General features: G+C 37.4%; 1 protein-coding gene across 1 annotated transcript in view; it reads left to right on the top strand.

Annotated features, from left to right (window-relative positions):
* CNTNAP2 (contactin associated protein 2) overlaps nt 1-23,480 on the top strand; it is a 1,523,154-nt gene that overhangs the window by 52,360 nt on the left and 1,447,314 nt on the right. The window contains exon 2 of the mRNA XM_057550506.1: nt 1,263-1,373. Coding sequence (XP_057406489.1) covers nt 1,325-1,373 — 49 coding nt within the window. The 5' untranslated portion in view covers nt 1,263-1,324. The remainder of the gene's footprint in view (nt 1-1,262; nt 1,374-23,480) is intronic.

Raw genomic sequence — 23,480 nt, 5'->3', positions numbered from 1 at the left:
AACTTTATTTCCGTAGAGCTTCCAATCGAGTGGAAGAGAAAAGCAACCAAACAATTGAATGAGAGAAAACACAACGTGTCACATGGCTCTAAATGCTATGAAGGAAAATAAAGCTGGAAGTGGGTACAGAGAGTGAGGGCAGTGCGGTATTCTTGTAGCTGGGTGGACTAGGAAAGCTCGTCTGCATTGTGAGAGATAACATTGAGCAGAGCCTGGGGGAGGTGAGGGACGAGGCTTGTGGTCTCTTGCAGGGACCGCTGTGGGCCATTGGAGGACGTTGCACTTCATTCCAAGTGACTGAGAACAGGAGCCAGGGGATATGTTGAGCGCAGGAGCCACCTTACCCACCTGTATTTTTAAAACTGTCCCTTTGGCTACTGTGTACAGAAGGACTATAGCAAGGGAGGAAGCAGGAAGGCTATTCAGTCTTTCACAGCAGTGATCGCGGATGGCTTCTTGGACCAGATGACCAGGTGACATGAGGTGGTAGGATTGGGGATATTCCAGTCTGAGAAGACATGGCCTTTGGTGCAGTCTCCCAGAGAGTGAGAGGAGACTGAAAAGAACCCCAAGAGTTGAGTCCTGGGCCCCTTAACATTTAGACATTAGGAAGGTGAGAACAATCCCTCAAAGTGAAATGGGAGAGTCAGCAGTAGTAAGGGAGGAGGGAAAGAAAGTTAATGGTGGTGTAGACGCCAAGCGAGGAGTAGAACTGAGTGATCGGCTGGTTCCAGTGCAGTTGATTAGTCAAGTATGACGGAAACTGATTAATTTTTTTAGACAGCAGTGCTTTTCGTGTTGGCGATTATCTTGTCTTCTCTTACTGACACCTCTTTCCTAATCGTTTAGTTTGGATATTATTCCTCCTGGTCTTCCCTCCTTCAGTCTCCATGTTTCTAACCCCGAATCCCTAGAATGAATAAATAACTGAAGATTTTTAGGAGATGCCAGATTCCAAAGCTTGGGAAATAAGCAACCACAATGTTATTCATGATTCTGAGATAGCAGGCCTGCGTTGAGGCCCCTCAGAATAAAGCACTCTATCATAGTTTTAACTCTTGAGAATCAGAAGGTGGTTTAAACTGTGCCTGTGGTTTATTTGAATTATCAGAGTTGAGTTACCGAAATTCCAATCATTTGCTAGATAGATTTTAAATTTTGTACTATATTCAATGATTATTTTAACAAATGATCTTAACAAATCATTTTATCCAATGAATATTTAAAGATCTTTATTGAATCTCTCTCTCTTGTCTTTTCAGAAAAATGTGATGAGCCACTTGTGTCTGGACTCCCCCACGTAGCTTTCAGCAGCTCATGCTCTATGTCTGGGAGCTATTCTCCTGGCTATGCCAAGATCAACAAGCGAGGGGGTAAGGCAACTTTTATTTCATTTGTCGACAAATGTATTAAAGGAGAACATGTTATATTTACAACTGCATTTCTAAAGTATATTTTATCGTACAAGAGCTATTAGCTGGCACCCAAAATCATTCTCTTTGCTTTTGTTAACAGAGACATAGACACTTGCTATAAACCTCTTTTGTAGCCACTGTTGTGGAGTGATATAGAAAAAAAATGGGCTAGAAATAAGAGATGGTAAATTAAAGAGGAAGGATTTTTGGAGTTGCATATGATAATGAATTCAAAATGACATAAAAGTTCTGAGTTAAGGGAAGTCTTGTTAATCAGAAAATCATTTAGAAAGAAGTTAAAAACGAATTGGTTCCAAATATGTGTACCATGCACGAAAAAGAATACTTTGTATTAACTGCTTTTTTCCCTTTTTATTAATGTACACACTTAGTTTCTATTGAAAATGCAGGATGAAAAAATATGACCCTTTGCAATTTCTCCCCCAGCACACAGAATTTAGCTTTGTTACTAAAGCCATGTAAAAATTTGTGTACATTTGCAGCTAAAATTTGACTTTTGGACTTTAAAGACATGTTATTAATTAGTAAATGATGATTTCAAAGTAGACAGCAGTTGATAGAGAATAAACGAAGATGATTAAGAACAGAAACTTAAAACTCTTTTGCTTCAAAGGAATGCTGATATAAATATCAATGAACAACAAGTTGGGAAGAAACAATATTTTCTTGGATAAATATGTATCAATTAACAAAGACCATAATTTTTTTTCAGTAAAACAGGAAATACTAAGCTTAAATAACAACCAATTCAGGAAAAAAATGTGAAAAAATAAAGAAGGAAGGAAAAGGAGGGAGGGAAAAAATATAAACAAAGGTGAAAAAAAAAGAGAACGGGAAAACCCAAAAGGCGAAGAAAAATGAAGAGGGAAAGAAAGGAAAAAAAATCAGAAAAGAGAGAAAAAAATATCAGAGAGATTCAGAAAGACCAAAAGGGAGAAGAAAATATGTAAGGAAGAAGTAGAATAATATATACAGAAATTCACACAAGTGTGAAGATACCTTAATCAGTAAAAAAACAAAAAACAAAAACTTGGTGAAAGAGATACACAGACAGAGGTAGAGGAAATAAATTTTAAATATATATACAGCTTTGGTTTAAAAGTAGTATTCATCAGCTGCTTTATTTTTTTCAGTGAGCTCTTTTTTTTCAAATTGAGGTATAACTGACATAACAATATATTAGTTTCAGGTATACAACATAATGATTTCATATGTGTATACATGTATGTATTGCAAAATGATCACCACGATAAGTCTAGTTAACATCTGTCACTATACACAGTTACAAACTTTTTTTCTTGCAATGAGGATTTTAAGATCTGGTCTCTTAGTAACTTTCAAATATGTAGTGCATTATTGTTTACTGTAGTCACCATACTGCATATTACATCCTCATGATTTATTTATTTTATAACTGGAAATTTGTACCTTTTGACCCCCTTCACTCATTTCACTTAACCCCTCCCCACCCCACCCCCGCCTCTGGGAACCACCAGTCTGTTCTCTGTATCTGCGTAGTTACACTCATTTCATCACGTGATATTCATCAGGCTATGGGCATGAGAGACCTGGTGAGTAACTATAAGTTTCCAAAAATTTTCCTTAAATATGTCAAAGTAATGAAAATTTTAAAGTATTCCTTTTCCATACAAGTCACTAAAACCAAACCAAAAAAAGAAAAAAGAATATAGATAGAAAAACATGAAACAGAGAACTTGCCATTACCCAAAATCATAATTATGATGCAGGCCAGCCTAGCACTAATAAATGTGGAACAAAATATAAAAGGGAAAAGAAACAATACATATACCCCCAGATGTCAAGGGGATGTGATATTCCCTAAAGGAAGTGTCATGATATTGAGAGATCAAAAACAACTTTAATGAAAGGAAGCAGTCTCAAAATATTTCTTTAGAAAGTTCTGTGCGAAAATATGACTGATGAATTTTATACCCAGTGAATTTGAGCAAGTCAAGTTATGTCGAGCGTACAACCTCTTCGGGGATACAAATGAAACAATCCAACCAACAGTGAGATAAGTGAAAAAAATAAAGAAAGAAAGAAACCATGGTCCAATGATGGATACTGAGCAGTGAATTCATTTAAATGTAAGATTGTGACTAGATAATTTAGGAATTACAGTTGTAGAACAGAGTATAAATGTTACAGATGCAAGAAGGTAAAAATACCAAACTATGGGATTAGATACAGATGGCCCCCAACTTTTCTGAACGAGAGGCCACTAGATGCTGTAACTTTAAGTGCAGATTTATTTTGTTTTTGTTTTTTTAGGAATTAATATATTTTATGAACAAACATCAACAGTTTTTTTGTTGTTCTCATTCTAGTAAAGTTATGTTAAAATATTTTTTCATTTTAAAATAGTACAAGTTGCCACTTTGAATTATTTAGAGCTATTTATCTATTTATCTACTCGTATATGTAGAGTGAGGTATCTGAAATTAAACTTCTAAAATGTTAACTTTCTTTAAACCTGGAGGATGGGATTTGAGGAATGTTTTCACTTTCTTTATAATAAGTTTCTTTATAGTTTATAGAATGTATACATCTATACCTATACATATATGTACATAGATAGAGGTACCAATACAATGCATTTCCAATAAGAAAGTTGTTTTGAAGTCAAATGATTATAAAACACAATTTATGGTTTCTGAGTTGTATGACTGGAAGCTTATTTGACTTTTGATACAATTGTATCTTTTGATACAATTGTATCTTTGACTATTGATACAATGCATTATCACATGTTAGGGTAAAACCCTGATGTTGTAGTTCATTGGGAAAAAGTATTGTCTGTGATATAGTTATAGATTTATGCTTGCCTATGGTCCATTTTATCAATATTTGTTATGTGGGAAGGTTTAGTTACTTATTTTTTGACTCCCAGAGACCCCTTTTGCTTCTCAGTGGTGTATGTGCGTAGTTGCCTATAACTTCCTCACCCACCCCAGCCCACACTGTCTACCTGTTTGGGACTGTCACACAAATGGCCACGTCTCCACTCCTCACACTGCCCTGCCTCTGCGTGTGCATACAAGACACCCATGCACAGGGCTAGCTTAACCCTGGTTGAGGTTAATAACCTCAGTATGGGTCAAGGTACCCAGCATCAGAGAGGAGGGTTATTTCCTCTATAAGAAAAAAACAAATATTAAAGAAACAAACAACCCAATCCAAAAATGGGCAGAAGACCTAAATAGACATTTCTCCAAAGAAGACATACAGATGGCCAAGAAGCACATGAAAAGATGCTCAACATCACTAATTATTAGAGAAATGCAAATCAAAACTACAGTGAGGTATCATCTCACACCAGTTAGAATGGGCATCATCAGAAAATCTACAAACAACAAATGCTGGAGAGGGTGTGGAGAAAAGGGAACCCTCTTGCACTATTGGTGGGAATGTAAATTGATACAGCCACTATGGAGAACAATATGGAGGTTCCTTAAAAAAACTAAAAATAGAATTACCATATGATCCAGCAATCCCACTACTGGGCATATACCCAGAGAAAACCATAATTCAAAAAGACACATGCACCCCAATGTTCATTGCAGCCCTATTTACAATAGCCAGGTCATGGAAGCAACCTAAATGCCCATCGACAGATGAATGGATAAAGAAGATGTGGTACATATATACAATGGAATATTACTCAGCCATAAAAAGGAACGAAATTGAGTCATTTGTTGAGACATGGATGGATCTAGAGACTGTCATACAGAGTGAAGTAAGTCAGAAAGAGAAAAACAAATATCGTATATTAACGCATGTATGTGGAACCTAGAAAAATGGTACAGATGAGCCGGTTTGCAGGGCAGAAGTTGAGACACAGATGTAGAGAACAAACGTATGGACACCAAGGGGGGAAAACCGTGGTAGGGTGGGGATGGTGGTGTGCTGAATTGGGCGATTGGGATTGACATGTATACACTGATGTGTATAAAATTGATGACTGATAAGAACCTGCAGTACAAACAAACAAACAAACAAAACAACTAATACTAAAAAAAAAAAAAAAAGGAATGAAATACTTACGCACACTACAGCATGGCTGAACCTTGAAGGCATGGTCTCACTGAAAGAAGCCACGACAGGCCACATATTGAATGATTCCATTTCTATGAAATGACCCAAAGAGGTAAATCCATGGAGACAGAAAGCAGAGCAGTGGTGACCAGGTACTGGGGTGACAGGAATGAGGAATGACTGCTTATTGGGGGGGGGGGGATTATCTCTTGTGTTGATGAAAATGTTCTAAAATTGGTTCTGGTGTTGGTTGCACAAGTCTGTGAATATACTGAAAACCATTGAATTGTGTACTTCAAATGGGAGAATTGTGTGATATATTATCTCAATAAAGTGGTTTATAAAAAAAGAAATATATATATATATATCTTTATATGCATCCTTGTAAGTAACACAGCGGCAACTTTTATAAGACAATTTTTACAGTGTTTTAACATATAGGTGTATGACATTGCTTCAAAGTACCATTCACTCAAAGTAATTAAATCAAAAGTCCGTAGGAATAAGACTAACCATTTGCTTTATATAACTTAGATGAATCTGGCAATAGATTTTAGAGTATCAAGAAAAATGGCTGGATTTAATGTTTTAGGTAATCTATAAATACTAGTTCTCTCGGTAGTGCTTTTGAAAGACATTAGGAGATAGTAATTGAGAGACTATATACCTAACAAATACCTAGAATACAACTAGTCTATGTTGCCCTATAATCAGGTACTTTAACCATTAGCTGATATAAAGTAGATAATTCTCTTGTAAAAATTAAAGAGCCTAAAAGGCATATATTTATTTAGAAAAATATAAATGCTATGAAGATTAAAATTTTCTCAAATATGTTTGCAGTTTTACTTTAAAATTAAGACACATGGAATGCTAACATCTTTGATTTCTATGTCACAGGGCATGGAGAAATGAATTTATCCTGGAAGTATAATAAAACAAGTATAATAAAACAAAATCAGACATTAATAATTTCCACTAAAGTGTTCATAAAACATGAATCTGTGACCAATGTAATGTTCCACAGTAACGGTACTCTTTAAAATAAAAGAATTTGAAAAATATTGATCTAAAAAAAAAAAAAAGAAAAAAACAAAAAGAACTCCGCATATGGTTATTTCAATTAAAAAAAAAAAAAAGAAGCTTTTTATTCCATTATAAAATTTATATGCAGATGCCCTTGGAAGAGGAGCCATGTTGACTGAGATTCAGGCTAAGGTATAAATGGCTAATGACCAGCATTGAGTGAGAATTGTTTTGTTTTGTTTTTAGTGCAGCACAAAATTACATATCTTAGAAATAAATATATACCTTAAATTATATATCATAAAAATAAAGCAGAGAATTCTAAAGGGAGAAGAAAATATGGTATATGTCAGGGAAGCAAGAAATGCTAGTGATATATTTTTTTACTTGACTATTGGCAAGAATCATCTGATACATACACCACATAACCATCTGAAAGCAGGAAGATATTATACTGCCAGAGAAGGATAAAAGAATGTAACTTACTAATTATACAAATACGGAAAAGAACAAGTTCAGTTGAGTATTATGTTGATAAACATTGCTTCAAGTTTTTATCATTTATTTAAATGATAGTCTTCAAATACTTTTTGGAGTGATAGATTTATGAGTACATAGAAAAGCAAAATATAAATGCAAATATACATTCAGACAACAGATTGACACACATTTATAGAATGGAGTTTAGCTTTTGGGCCCCTGCAGTACAAATCCATCTGCTACAGCCTGGATGTCAGGGACCAGAACATGACAAAACTGGGAGGAAATGTGGTGTTTAAATGAAAGAATCCACTTGTAATTCTATCAAGTCTTTTGGAGCCTACTGCTTTAAGGGTTTTTGTTTTTGTTTTCATTTTTGTTTGTTTCTTTTAAAACAATACCTACCTCCTGTGATCTGTGTTCTGAATTTATCTTCCCATTCTTAATGCATTGGAGCTTTCCCAGTCTTGTGTCATTCTGAGTCAATAGCAATTAGATGGATTACTCTTTCCAAAGGGTAGCACAGATATTAACCCTTTGAGAGTTTTGTGGAAGGTATCCACCACCTGACATTTGCATAGTATTTTACAGATTATAAAATGCTTTCATACATGTTCTAAGTGTCCCTTAATCGTCACAACAACCTTGATAGATAGAATAAGTTAGAGATGCCAATCATTTCTTCTGCCAAACTGTCAACTTTCTACTCCACGTGCCTTTTTTTTTTTTTTTTAATATTTTTCTACTATATTTTTTTTTCTTTTTTTAAATTTTATAGCTACTTTATTTATTTATTTATTTATTTTTGGCTGTGTTGGGTCTTCGGTTCGTGCGAGGGCTTTCTCCAGCTGCGGCAAGCGGGGGCCACTCTTCATCGCGGTGCGGGGACCGCTCTTCATCGCGGTGCGCGGGCCTTTCACCATCGCGGCCCCTCCCGTTGCGGGGCACAGGCTCCAGACACGCAGGCTCAGCAGCTGTGGCTCACGGGCCCAGGTGCTCCGCGGCACGTGGGATCCTCCCAGACCAGGGCTCGAACCCGCGTCCCCTGCACTAGCAGGCAGACCCCCAACCACTGTGCCACCAGGGAAGCCCTCCACGTGCCTTTTGTAGAAGTCATCCTCTCTCTACTGCCCCAAAGGGACAGTCATTCTACCACATGGTCCTCTCATCCCCCCACTAGAGAGAACCCACTATCTCAACTGATGCCATCAGAATCTCTGTTTAATTTATGCGACATAAACTTAGGAACCAAGAGGACTACTGGGTAAAGCACGATAGGCCGCATGTAAATAAGACAGAGAGGAGTGAAGCAGCTGCTGGAGAAGAAGTGAAGGCTTGAGGCCACATACGTCCACGTGAAGGATGGGCAAAGTCTCTGGTCTCATTCCTATTCTGCTGCCTGTGTGCCGTCACCTCTGGCTGTACTTCTGCTTGAGCCTGTCAAACTTACCTTTTCTAACTCTAATAATCACCTCCTCTGGCCTGAGCTAATTTTAGTAAATCTGTCTTCCTATTTACCAAAGAATTCCTGATTAAAAACCATGAAGCATTATCAGTGCTGCATTTGAATTAACCCAAAGATAGAACCTACAAAGAGATGGAAAGTTTGAGTCAAGTTTCTTTCACCCTCTTGCCACTTACTTTTACTTAGTAGATATTTCACTGCTTGCTGCTCCTCAGACTTTTTGTTTTTAGGTTTGCTTCTTGGATAATTCCTCCTGTTTTAGGAATCTGTTGTCTTCTCTCTTAAACCCAGGGCAGAGACTTGTAGTGGTGTTGTTTTGTACTTTTGTATCCTTTGTTTCCTCCAGCAGGGAGAACAGATTACATTTGTAGGTCATAGAAGTGATGATCACTTCTGGGAGGAATACGTATATAAGAGACATCTGGAAAGGCCGCTGGAGCAGGTCACTTAATGTCCACACTTGCATCTTAAAAAGAACTGCAGTCCTTTCCTTCCCTTAAAATATACCACTGAAGTTAATCATTGCTACCATGCCTTGATGCCTAGGCTTGGTCCAGTCATTGCTTTAGTCATTTTTCTTCTTCCTGTTGGCCAAGAGGGAGCTTTAGTAATTAGCGTAATGCCAACCTCTTCTCCAGTTCACACTTATACACTTACACATGTTGGACCGCCTCTTGCAGCTCCTAGGTGGCTCAGCAAGTCGTCATACCTCACTCTGCTCTCCAGAGATCTGTTCCTGCTACTCCTGGAAAGCAAAATTTTCTTTCCTCCATTGCAGTGTCAGTTCTCTCGTCCCTTAGTTGCAATTGTAATGCCCCTCCTTTTCTTCTTTCTATTCTTTCTCCTCTTTCTGCCTTAAATAGTGAAAGGATCTGTCACAACTAATTAAACCCGGAACGTAGCGTAGCTGATACACTAGGAACTGGGAAGGCAATTACAATGCTTCCTTGAGAACTTTGTGTTTCTTTGTGCCATTAATACTTCCTGCTGGTGCCCAGGCCTGGCCTTCAGTATCTGCCAGGTCAGGTAGTGTCTTTAACCTTTATCAGGAAGCTCCTCCCTTAGACTGTAACATCAAGGCTTAAATTATGAAATAGACTGAAGTTCCCAATCAGTGAGCTTCTGTCCCTTTTGGCAACTTCCATTCCACTATTTCCCTTCTTTTCCTTCTCTAGCCTCTACCACTTATTCCGTATTTCTCTTAATCCACTCACTGGTAATTCATTGTTACTTTAGTATGAATTCATTGGTCAAAGTGTTACATTTGCCTTTTAAGAGCAAATCCTTAGGAGCAGAAAAATCCAGAGAACTGTTTTTCTAGTATAGCATTTCAGAATATTTGACATTCCTATTTGGACTGGTTATACTTCTTCATCTTCGAATTACTCCCCTGCAAAGCCCTGCTGATTTTGCCGCCTTTCATGCAGTGCTAAGCAGTGGAAGGAGAATGACTGTCTCCATGCATAATTAGGTTCCAATATGGAATCAACCAAGGATGAGGATGTTATTAGTCAATTATTTTGACTTTCTGCATCTCAGCTTCCTGATTTCTGTGGTTATGGTTGTATGATTTATTATCCAAACCAGGCACTTTTGAGAGTGACAGTGCTATTAATAATTACACCAGGGTAATCCTGCAGGTATGGTACTCCTGTTTATATTCTGAATTGGAATCGATTATACAATTTTGCAGAGCTATTGTGAAGATTAAATGAAATACTCTACACAAACTGTATTGCATTTAAATATTAGTCTGTTTCTCATCAATGACTCTCAACTCCTAAAACAACACCAGATATTAATATTTTAAAACATGGATTGAATGAAATATTCTTCTCATCACAAAAGCAATGCCTCCCTAAAAAGTGATTGCTAGAATTTGTGTATTTTCCAATGTGTTTTTCCTCTATCATCATGTAAGATAAAAATGATATCATAATAATCGAAAGATCAATAAAGTAACATTTAAACATTTTTCATGATCTTTACATAAATTTTGGACTGCTGTTTACTTAAATGTGCCCCTAGTCTTTCACTTCAAACTCCTTTCAATTCAAATGAATTTAGGTCACTGATTTTCAAATGTTATTTTGTTCTTCTTATTATAATTATGTCATTTGAATTAGATCTTATAGAATCCAATCTAATATATATTTATTAATTTTATGATACTCAGAAAAGCCAAAAAGAATTGTTCTGGACTTTAGGGAGAATAAAAACTACCATTTTTCCCTTCATCTATTTCAATTTTGACTATTTTTAAAAATGTATTTTAAATGATTTCTTCCAAAGCTCTCAGTAGGTCTTTGTATTCACCTTTACAATTGAATGAGAGTTGCCATCTAACTAACATTCTAAGTTTTAATTTATTTATTTTTAAATTTTAATTCTCAAATGTGAATCAAAATTCTGGCTTCACCAGGAGCTTTACAAAATTAAATATGCAATACAGGATACATTTGTATCATTGATACTTGTTAAAAAATGTTAGAATGCTGGAAGCATACTTACTGGGGAATAACTCACAAGTTTGTTTAGACTTGCCTTTTTAATTTGCAAATAATATTACTATGTTTCTGCTTGGCATCAAATTTTAAAATGTTGGAATTTTAATACCTTCTTTTGTGTTCCCCATGGAAATCTATGCTGGGTTTTGTAGCATTTCCCATAGAGCACTGTGTCTCAAGGTGTGTGATGTGAATACAAGCTATGAACACACACAACACATATATACACAACGTTTCCACAGTTAAATCAGCCAGGCAAATATTGTTTGGTGGTCCTCTCTAGGGGAACCAAAGAGAGCCCCTTTATCGTGGGACGTCTTTAGAGCCAGTAGAACACACTTTCACTTTGAAAGAAGCTCTTATAAAATCTAGCCAAACATTCTGCACATCAATGGTTTTAAACAGGGTTTGTTTAATATGCTTAGAAGTACAGTTGTGTCCAATGAGTTCACTACTGTGTTTCTAACAATATTGCTTTTGAAGCCTCTTTGATAATAGTATGATGGATGATGATTTTTGGTTTAGCAGATAGGTTTAATTGGAGAAAGGGAGTTTTTAGATTTGGGGCATTTGAAGTGAAGAAATTTTGGTTAATTATTTTAAGGAAGTTGCTGTCTTGCCATGTTCATAGCAAATATTTGCCACTGACAAAATCATAAGCTGGATGAGGAGCAATGCCGTTATATTAACCCCTGCTACCATCTTTGAAATGGCTCTGGGATGTTAATTTTCTAACACTCTCTTTATATCACAGTATTAATAGCTGATTGTCTAAAATGAAATGTGAATAATCAATTGAGATAATACGCTTTGTCATTTTGCTTTACACACATTATTGAAAACCGTGCTGTTTGGTACTTGCCTTATAAAGTTTAGGACATATGGGGTGGGAAATCTTGACATCTGAATGAGCAAAGAAATATATCTAAATAATTATTCATTTTGAGAAGATATACTGATTAAAAATATCTTTTTTGGATATGCTGCTATGGAGTTGGAGGAACTAGGTTTCCCTTCTACCCTTGGAGAGATCTTGGGTTACTTCCTCCCTTTGTTTAATTTCCCTAGTTATGTCACTTCTGTAATGAGAAACTTGGACGAGATGATCCCTAGGACCTTGTCATCTCTGAACACCCTCACCATGTAGCCAAGATCAAATTCCCTGGTCTTGAACTTAATGAGCCACTACAGATTCTCATAGTCTGGACTACTTCGTCCTCTGGGCACAGAGATGCTTCCGACTAAACAACTTTGAAAGTAGCTAAGATATCTGGGAGAAAACCTTTATGAAATAAAGTTTTTACAAGTTGAATTTTTCTTTCTAAACCATTCCAGAATATATGCCAATGGTATGCTTAGAGATTAAATGTTTAATTATTCCTTTGCTATTTGCTAATTTTATTCAAAGAGAGGCTTTAATATTTTCCACATTTCTGCTAATTTTATTCAAAGAGAGGCTTTAATATTTTCCACATTTCTGCTAATTTTATTCAAAGAGAGGCTTTAATATTTTCCACATTTCTGCCAAGAAGGTGGAGAATTTATGTGAATGATTTGTACCATATCAGAAATATTCATCTTAAGTCAGAAAGAGAAAAACAAATACCGTATGCTAACACATATATATGGAATCTAAGAAAAAATAAAAGGTCATGAAGAGCCTAGGGGTAAGACGGGAATAAAGACACAGGCCTACTAGAGAATGGACTTCAGGATATGGGGAGGGGGAAGGGTAAGCAGTGACAAAGTGAGAGAGTGGCATGGACATATATACACTACCAAACGTAAAATAGATAGCTAGTGGGAAGCAGCTGCATAGCACAGGGAGATCAGCTTGCTGGTTTGTGACCAGCTAGAGGGGTGGGATAGGGAGGGTGGGAGAGAGGGATACGCAAGAGGGAAGAGATATGGGAACATATGTAAATGTATAACTGATTCACTTTGTTATAAAGCAGAAACTAACACACCATTGTAAAGCAATTATACTCCAATAAAGATGTTAAAAAAAAAAAAGAAATATTCATCTTAAAAATAGAATTCTTCACACAATCTCAAAGCACTTTAACACAGTACTATGGACATGTTCAACTCTCAAAGAATATTTTCTGAACAAATGAACAAATGTACTGAATCATATTTATTGCATAGATTTCTATCCACTTTAAACTCAGAGGCTTATTGCTTCTCTGTTGAGATGATTTGTTAAATCAGAAGTGGGTATTTACTAACATTTTTCAGTTTCAAAAAAAATTATTTCACAAGTTATTTAGTCACTGTTGTAGCCAGCTGAATTCCAGACAGTCATAGAGAATAAGTGACCATAGCAAACATTATTATCATCATTTCTAAATAAACAATTTTAAATATCAGTTTTTTAGAATGTACACGCAGAACAACTGAGAAATGTTCCCATTGGTATCTTCCAACGTTTTCGAAATTGTGGAATATGTACCATCAGGGTAATGATGTTGATTTGGTAAAGCATGCCCTTCTTATTTCAGGATATTTCTTTCACAGATGAGGCTTTCAGTTTTAGCTGCTGCATCCACCGGGTAACAGGTGCCTTTGGATGACAGTCTATGTTCTATCAGTCCTTGTGTTTGGCCCATAAAGAATACACTCTGTGTCCTATTTGCAACACTGTAGCCTCTGGGCAGAAACAAAGGCCAGAAATGAGCTCGGCATGTATACAAGTTGCTGTGTGGGGAACTCACATCAACTGATCATAGGAAGGTTACTGCCCAGTGAGGGACACTGCACAAGACCCATTCATTCAACAAGGTTAGGGCACAAACAACCACACGTGTGAAAAATATACTTCAAACCCTATAATTTCCTTCCTTCTACACCAGATGAGTGACTCTTCATCATTCTTCAATATTTACTCTCCTATGATTAGAGGAAGTTCCATGCTTTTTGCGTATTTGCCTCTTCTCCCTTATTTCCTTCAGTAAGAGGAAAAACAGGCCAAATTATTTCCAAGACAATTGGGAGGATTTAATCTAGTAATGGCTCTATTAGCAACCTGGTTGGGTCATACTCATCAGAATGAATAGACCCTTGCCTTAATACCTTTAGCGAATTAATGACTTTTTCCGCCCCTTTTTCTTCGGGAAGAATAAAAAAATTAGAATTGCCCTCTCTTTTATACTCATACCTTGCAAAACGAATTCTAAAAATATTGTCACTAATAACAATTCAAAGCAGTCCAGCTTCTGTTAGCGTACTGCCCTTCCTATACTCTGCAAATGAGCCATCCACATCTGCATTGTTTACTCATCCCCTTGCTTTAAAACCTAGATGTATGTTTGACATGAATATTGCTGACAATAAACCAGGACATTTAAGACAGTCTACTGTCATTGTTCTTGCCTCTTTAACATTAAAATGTAAACACAAATTGTAGAAAGCTTTATTCCTCTGGTTTTTACCCCGAGGTCACTTTTACTTTTTCTTAGCTATTTTTATTTTCTTAGCAATATAAGGAATTCGAGTTGTATGTTTTTATTTTGCTTTGTTTTGTCCCTCAGTAGCTTCTGGAATTTACTTCCTTCGTATCTGTTTTCCACTTTAACATCGGAGGGCAATGCTATTTTATTCCAGTTAGAGGGTCCTCGTCTGAAGTTTATCTGCCACCTCCACATCACCAGACGTCTGCCGCCAGGTAGAGTGTTCTGCCTACAGGGTGAATTGTTTTGTATTAGAAGGTTTGTACCTGAGCACGTGTGTGAACAATGTATAAATACGCATGTTTTGTGGATTTTTCCCTAGCCAGTTTCTGGCACATATGTATTTCAGTGGATTATTAATTTGAGTTTGTTTTTATTTTGCTTTCGGCTGATGCTTAGAACACGAGATAAGCCCTATAATGCTCTCCTATTAAGATGACCAAAAGCATTGTTGACTCCCCTACTGTTCCCCTCTGAGTGTTCTAGAGAGTGGAAGTTGAAACCATATGCTTCTGTGGTCTATGTGTTTCTGTGATATTACAGATTCATAAGTGGTCGTTAGAGTCTCTTCAGTTTACGTTTTGATAAGGCCATGCATTCCAAATAGAGGTCCCAGAAAGAGGATGATTAAATTGTGCTTTGACTAGTTCCAACAGGAGGAACACATAGACAGGGTAGAAATGATGACCCCTTCCTCACTGTGGAAGGGCAGGCAACCCACAACAAACACGTCCCAGGGAGGCCAGAAAACCAGAGGGTGTCAGCAATGCCCCCACCGCAATCAATCCACATCTTAGGTTCAAACTGTATTAAGCTATCAGCAGTTCCTATTGGCCTCCAGATTTTTTATTATATAGATCGTTCTTCATCCACAGCATCAACATTTTTAAGTTGCTTGTCCTTCAGTAGTTGCCAAAAAGTTGTTACTGGTGGCTAAATGAGGTCTCTGTCTGTCTTTCGAGGTGCACCATATTACTTTCTATCTCAGAACTTCGTATACGGTATTGGACCGTAGAGTTGTTTCTCTGAGCCCACAAGAAGGGGTGTGAGTGGAACACAAGCCCTACGTCTCCTGCATCTGTGGGTACCCAGCATCTAGGACGGTGCCTAGCAGAGATGAAATACAGATAGAAAAAAAACGCTGGCATGTATACGTTATCTCATTTGAGCCCTACAAAAACCCTAGGAAAGAATTTAGCCGGAATAAAACTCAGTTTCATGGATAAGAAAACTTCAATTCAAGAAAGTTTATATTCCTGCCCATGGCTACAGCTAACAGAAAGCAGATTTGAGCATTTGAAACAGCCTCTTCTGATTTCAAAACCACTTACTGTTCTCTTCTCCACATGTCTTCCCTGTCTATGTGAGCTTCTCTTTAGGAAAAATTGGAATACTATTTGAGTTGGTTTTAGAACATAGTTAAATTTTTCCCACTGGTGTCTTAGAAAATAAACAGACACATTTCTCTATTTTATTTCTGAGTATATAATGACTATGTGATTTCTTTGCATGCTTATTATCTTTGTCTTATATAATCCAAGAGTAGTAAAGACGTTGTTTTAAGTATTTACATATAATAATATAGGTTTAAAAGACACACCACCGCCCCCCCATTTTTCCCCCTACACGCAAAGCCTAGCCAAAATCTACATTCCTTCAGTCTTGTTTCTGTATTTGGATGGTATGAAGTGGTAGGCAAAAAAGATATTACTTCACTTGAAATATTATATATGTGAGAACAGCCAAAGATTGGAACAAAACAATGAGACCAACATTCTGTCTCCCAGAAAAGAATTGAAATAAGAAAAAACTACTGGTGTGCATCAATATGCTAGAAAATGCTAGAAACTGCTAGAAACTGACAGAAGCAATATTTTTTAAGTCACTAACATGGAGAAAGAGCCGTAAGTCAGTACAAAGTGAAAGGAAATGAATAACAGAGATAAAACTCAACCACAAAATGGAAAATGTCTGCGATCTACTGGATATGCCGTAAACTGGATCTCTGTTTGGTATGACATGGGAATAATCTGGGATTAATAATAACAATATCCCCCTGTATGATCATTCTCAATCACTGAATTGTTTCTTCCATTCCAAATGAAGGTTTCAGCAGTATTACATCTTGCCTTTCATTTTGTTACTGTTTAGTCGAATGATCATACTTTCTGGAAACCTGTAGAGACTGCCAAGGGAATTGATTCTATTTTTTCCCCCAACTTCTGTATACCAGGTATTGGCATAAGGAAATCAAAAGCTATTTGACCAATTGCTTCAAAATTATTATTATCTATCTTCTCTACATAAAATTCAAGACTTAATCATGGATGACGGAAAATAATTTTCTAAAGAGAATTTCAGACAAGCACAAAATGCCTTCAGGTTTCAATGCAAACTGTTGTATTTGAATTTCCACAATTGAAAGAGAAATTAGAAAGCAAATAGTTGTATTTTCAACAACAAATAGTGTTTATTGGTCTTATACTGAAAAGGCTAGCACTAGCTAGGCATCGGGCATGAGGAAGAGAGAGACTGTATAACCAGCAAGCCGCCTAACCTCTTCCCCAGGAGTGAGTGCCTGACTCTCAAACACTTGCAGTCAGACTTGGGAGGAGACACCCCAGTGACCCATCTTGGGGATGTTTGTTGGGTATGTCCAATGCTGCAACTCCAGTAAAAATACTGCCTGATCTACATGATTTGGTCTGGGGTTCCTTAGTCTATAGCCCAGCTTCCTGTGGTTCATAAAGAGGAGAAGTGTGTGTGGACAAGCCCAGATATGCCCACCAGGACCTGCTGTGCCTCTTGAGGCATTGGGGAGGAGGACTCAGAGAGACAAGGCATACTCTTCAGAGGAAGACCGAGAGAAAGGATGCTGGTTTTTGTTGTACTTCCATATCGATTTATTGTGAGAGCTTTGGAACCTTCCTTCCTATTGATATGACATACATTTGGAAATAATCAGTTCTCCTTAGCAATTTATCAGTAAAGTGGCAAGGATTCACTAAGGAGAGATAGAGAGGCAAGATGTTTTATTAACAGCCTGGAACATGTAAATCAGCTTCTGGAATGCCAACCATTTAAATTCAAATAGATTTCTCAGTGAGACTGAAATCTAAAACCCTGGGATTCTATTTCTGTGTATTGGATTCATCAAGATTTGAGGTTCACTTTGTTCTCAGTTCACAGGAATCTCCCGCTACCATTCTTTTCTTTGTTTGAATGGCTTAGCTGGTATGGAAAAAAGTGAGATTGATTCCTTCAGAAGCTCTAAAGTTTTACCTGTGCTAGTTTCACACACAAGAGTGGGAATAACAGAAGTCAGAGATGGGGAAATAAAAATCCTGCGGCCGAATGAGAATTCTACATCTCACTCTAGTCTGGAATAGTACAGTTATTCATATTTCAGGCACCTCAATCAGACATTCGTTATGCATGAACACTTATGTAACTCTGAGTTATTCAGGCTGGGAGAGAACATTGGCAATCTTTCTTTTTCTTTATTACTAAGACATCCTGTATCTAAAAGAAGGAACAAAACAAGTGCTAAAAAAAAAAAAAAAAAAAAAAAACCTGTCTGCTGCATGTAAATCTAAATTTTAACGAATTGAGATTTGTTAAATCTTCAACAAAACAAGGCTAACAAGGTACATTCGGCTGTGTCTTTTCAAAGAAGCCATCTGAACGAATGGACTAGGACCAATTCTGTTAGAGTGGTAATACAGACTATGATAACATCATCGATTCTTTCAACCATGGGCCTCTCAAGTAGTTCTAATACACAGTGACACAGGTGAAGACCTGGAAAGTCCAGATAGAGAAGACTAAGTAAGTAACAAAATAAGACTTGAAATGTTGCTCAGTTTAGAAAGAATAAGGGAGCCCAGTCAATCAATAAACATGCATTGAAATGAGCAACACCACCACTACAGATACGTTTGCATGTGGGGCTTAAACATCTGGAGAGTTGACAAGGGAACTTTTTAGGAACACTGAAGTGGGACCATCATTATGAGGAGAATCACTGTTTGTCTGAAGCACATTTGTGAGTGTCTCAAGATCCAAATTTAGAGAAGGCTCAGGTGACATCTGAGTGTATATCAGAATGGCATAGATGTATATCTTAATGAAGAGGATTATTAAAGAGTTTCTCCCCATTACTCCATTGAGAGACCTGAGTTTTCTAGTAGAACAGACAAAAATACTTATTCCTTTCTTTTCTTTCTCCCTCTCTTCTTTCCTTCCTTATATACTCCCTTTGCTCAAATATTTTTTAAATGCCAACTTGTTTTAGTTTTATATGAAACAATGAACTTCCATTAAGTAGCTCACAGACTGAGGAGCTGGGTTAGGGGGCGTGGTGTGAACATGATGACTGCATAAGGATTACACCACCACGTGGCAGTGAAATTATATAAATATGAAGGTTATTTTGGCATCATAGAGCACAGATGATTTATTTTGCTGAAGAGACTTCAGGGAATAGTTCTTAAAGGAGGTTAAAGTCATAATAGAATTTACTTTGTAGAATCTCATTTAAAGAGTTTAGTATAATCCAGGATACCAAAGTCAAAAACATTGTTTGTTAAAGGAGGATCAGCTGGTAATTTGGTTTTGCTAGCACTTAAAGCAAGAGTTAGCATGTGGTAAGAAGTATGGATTCACATGGACAAGGGTCGGATCATTGAGACCCTTGATTGTCATGCTAGGGAGCAAGACAAACCCCTGATTTTTAAACCAACCCTTCTGGAATCTTCTCCATCTCAATAAATGGCAACTCCACCTTCTAATTGAGCCAGAAATCTTGGAATCTCCCATCATTCCTCTCTTTCTCTTATACCCCACATGCAAACCTTACCAGCTCTTCCTTCAAAAGAGATTTAACATCTGACCTTTTCTTACCACATCCACAACTAACACCTGGGCTAATCCAGCATCCTGTTTTATCTGGATTAGATAGTACCTGCTTTCAATTTTATTCCCTGATTCTATTATTGCCCCATTCTGGCTGCCCCAAACAGTTTATCAACACAGCAGGACAGTAATCGTTTGAAAATCAGAAAAGAACCTGTCATTCTTCCACTTGAAAATTCTCCAACAGACTTTGATCTCACTCAGAGTAAAAGCCCCCAGAGTCCTTACAAGGACCTATAAGCTCTTGCCTTAGTTGTCTGCTTATACCCATCATCTCTCTGACCTCATGTCCTAGGGTCTCTCACTCCTCTCTAGCCACACAGGTCTCCTTGCTATTTCTTGTACTTGCTGCTGCCTTGGCCTAACATTCCATTTGCAGTACTATCACACTCAATTCCTTCAAGCTCCCAGTCAAATGACACCACCTTCTAGAAGCCTTATCTAGAAGCCCCATAAAAAATTTCCCACTCATTCACTGATTCTCCCAGTGACACTTGCCCTTCATTTTTTCCCCCATGTACTTTTTTTTTTAATTTAAAAATTTTTTTTTTACTCTTGGCTGTGTTGGGTCTTCATTTCTGTGTGAGGACTTTCTCTAGTTGCGGCAAGCAGGGGCCACTCTTCATCGCGGTGCGTGGGCCTCTCACTATCGCGGCCTCTCTTGTTGCGGAGCACAGGCTCCAGATACGCAGGCTCAGTAGTTGTGGCTCACGGGCCTAGTTGCTCCGCGGCATGTGGGATCTTCCCAGACCAGGGCTCGAACCCGTGCCCCCTGCATTGGCAGGCAGATTCTCAACCACTGCGCCACCAGGGAAGCCCTCCCCATGTACTTTTATAACTCGACTTGGTTCACAGTCCTAAAAAGAAGGAGATGATGATAAATTCTTAAAAGATTTATAGAGAAAAAACAATAAGGAAATGGTAGTTGGAGATGTGAGATAACAAAACATAGAAAGAGGCAAGAATAAAGGATCTCCCCGCCCAAGTTTCTATCTTCGGTGAATAAGAGGGTTGTGCCACTCCGTGAGGCCAACAATTAAGGTAGAGAAAAGAAGCAGAGAGAGGGAGAGATTTGAAGATTCAGATTTACATATACTGAGTAGAAATTCAAGATAGAAATTAGCTTGGTAATCATATTTAAGAGATATTGGTGTACACAAGGTCTCTGAAAAAATGCTGAGAGTGGAAATATTACAGTTATTTAGCAGGGGACAAGAAGAACTGGGCACATAGAACCAAGAAAGTTTAGTGTTTAAGGGGTAGAGGGAGAGTAAGCCTTCACAGAAACCTGGAGATCACAAAAAAATGAGCAAAACAACAAGAGTGGGGTGTCTTTGTGATCAAGAAAATTAAAAAGTCATATGCAGCAAAGAGTTCCCGTAATATGAAGACTAGATCCTATACATTTGTTTGTCAATATGATGGTCACTTATGCCCTTTACAGGAGTGGTTCCAGTAGAATTTTGGAAGAAGCATCCAAAGTTTTCTGGGTAGAAGAATAAATTTAAGGTGAAGAAGTGGGGACAGCACATGTAGACGACATTTTCAGGATTTGGGGATGAAAGAAAAGAAGAAAAATTAGATAAGACCAGAGACGGGATGTGGCCAAGTTGGGTTTTCTTCTTTAATATGAGTGAGATCTATGAATGTTTTAGAAAAAGCCCAAAGAAAGAAGAAAGTTAGTTGAAATTACAGTCAAGAAACTCCACAACTTATGGAGTAAGGTTTCAGAGATCCTAGGGCTCTCTTATGTGCTGCTATGGTACGATGTTAAAGACCACAGCCTTCGTATTAATTCAGACCTGAGTTAGAAACTTGTTCTTCCAACTTATAAGCTATGCAATTTTGGCAAAGTCATTAAACATCTTTCAACTCTATTTCTTCATACATAAAATGGGTATAATAATATCGCCCCAATAAAATTTTTATGAGGTATAAATGAGATTAATTTTTGTAATGTACTCAGCACATTACCTGGCACAAGGTTAGCTCTCATGAAATGAAGGTTGTTTTAATTATTATCTGTATTGATATTATTCATTGTAAATACAGATACAGGTATTGGACTTAAACAGGTATAAGAGGATACAATTATCCTCTGATACCAGAGGAAGAGAGGTAATAAATCGTGTGGATATATAATAGGAGTTTGTAGAGAGGAGAAAATAATTCAAAGATAATCATACTTAATAACTTTAGATTTCGCAGTAAAGTTTAAGGGAAACTCTGCTATGAGTAGATAGGGAAGGATTGAGGGGATTATAGATTTTTTTTTTTTGGAAAGCACATAGAAAGAAATGATAGAGGACTCAAGCCAAAACTACTATAATGTTAGTAGACGTTCTTTTTTTTTTTTAATTTATTTATTTATTTTTGGCTGTGTTGGGTCTTCGTTTCTGTGCGAGGGCTTTCTCTAGTTGCGGCGAGCGGGGGCTGCTCTTCATCGCGGTGCACAGGCCTCTCACTATCGCGACCTCTCTTGTGGCGGAGCACAGTCTCCAGACGCGCAGGCTCAGTAGTTGTGGCTCACGGGCCCAGTTGCTCCGCGGCATGTGGGATCCTCCCAGACCAGGGCTCGAACCCGTGTCCCCTGCATTGGCAGGCAGATTCTCAACCACTGCACCACCAGGGAAGCCCCAGTAGACATTCTTAAGGGCACACTTGTTGTTGAAGATCATCAATTTAATTACTTAAAGAGGCATGAATGTGTAAAATTATGTCATTTTCTCTAGCAGTGTTTATTCACACAGGAGTAGAAGAGAGAAGACAGGTTGGAGTTCTGCGGATATATATTACATGAAGTTCTGTATGTCAGGAATTTAAGTATGTTCAGATAAAAGTCCTTAGGATTATGTATATATGTAGATAACATGAGTGGCTCCAAGAAGCCTGACTGAAAGTGGAGGTGTCATGACCAGGATGTTTCCTAGCAACCAAAGACCATGTATAATATAGCCAAGGACAAGGAACAACTAGGAGAACAGGTGATTATAACCAGATAATCGGCTATTGAAGAATAAGATTTCAGAGAAATCAGACATCTGGGTAATGACTAAGTCCAGGGTGTGGCCATCGAGAATAATCACCAGTGTGTGAAAGGTCATCAAAGATGAAGAAGCCAAAAAAGCCTGAGACTGTGACTTTGGATTAGTTATTGGCGTGGACACCATGAAGACAGGTCTTAAGTTCAACAGGAAAATGGAGTCAGATTCTAACGTCTTCAGGAAATGAGGGAAGTGACCACAAGCTCAGTAGATGACAGCAAAAAATGGTAGAAAGTGGTAGAATCTAATGGCATTAACCTCAATGGACAAGAATTTGTGTGTTTTTTGTTTGTTTCATTTGAAAATGTGTCTAGAAAATGAGAAAAATGGTCCTCTAGAGCCATAAAGAATGAAGAATGTTGAGCTACTACTAGACCGTCCCAAGAGCTGCAGAGGAATCATTGTCATTGATAAAGCCAACAAATATGGTTTTGTAGGTTGTGCACTGCATGACTCTAAAGGGCATCATCCGCCTTATGGTGTATGCCAGTGCTACCCAGTAAGATATAAAGTGAGTCCCATATGGAATTGTGAATTATCCAATAGCCATATTCAAAAAGTAAAAAGGAACAAGTGAAATACATTTTATGATATATTCTATTTAACCTCATATATCCAAGTATCATTTCAATATGTAATCAATATAAACATTATTAATTTGATATTTTGCTTCTTCATAGTAAGTTTTTAAAGTATGGCATGTATATCACATTTATAACACATCTTAATTCAGAAGCTAAATTTTCATTAGAATTACTTAATCTAGAGACTTCCCTGGAGATCCAGTGGTTAGGATTCTGGACTTCAGCTGCAGGGGGCGTGGATTCGATCCCTGGTCAGGGAACTAAGATCCCGCATGCCATGAGACATGGCAAAAAAAATAGAAAGGAAAAAGAAGAGAAATATTTAATCTCTGTTTAAGTTTCATAAAATTTATTGTTGGACAACTAGACTCAGATACCCAAGTTGTGCCCCGAATACTGAACGTGCCCTCCAATAACTGAATTGTCAGTTTTTAAATGTAAAATTTTAAATTAATTAAAATACAAATTTAAATATAGTTCCTCATTCTCTCGGACAGGTGGTGGTCTCCCTGGCCACAG

Source organism: Balaenoptera acutorostrata, chromosome 7, assembly GCF_949987535.1.
Source record: "Balaenoptera acutorostrata chromosome 7, mBalAcu1.1, whole genome shotgun sequence".
Classification (NCBI taxonomy): domain Eukaryota; kingdom Metazoa; phylum Chordata; class Mammalia; order Artiodactyla; family Balaenopteridae; genus Balaenoptera; species Balaenoptera acutorostrata.
This window is presented reverse-complemented; position numbering and strand designations above follow the sequence as displayed.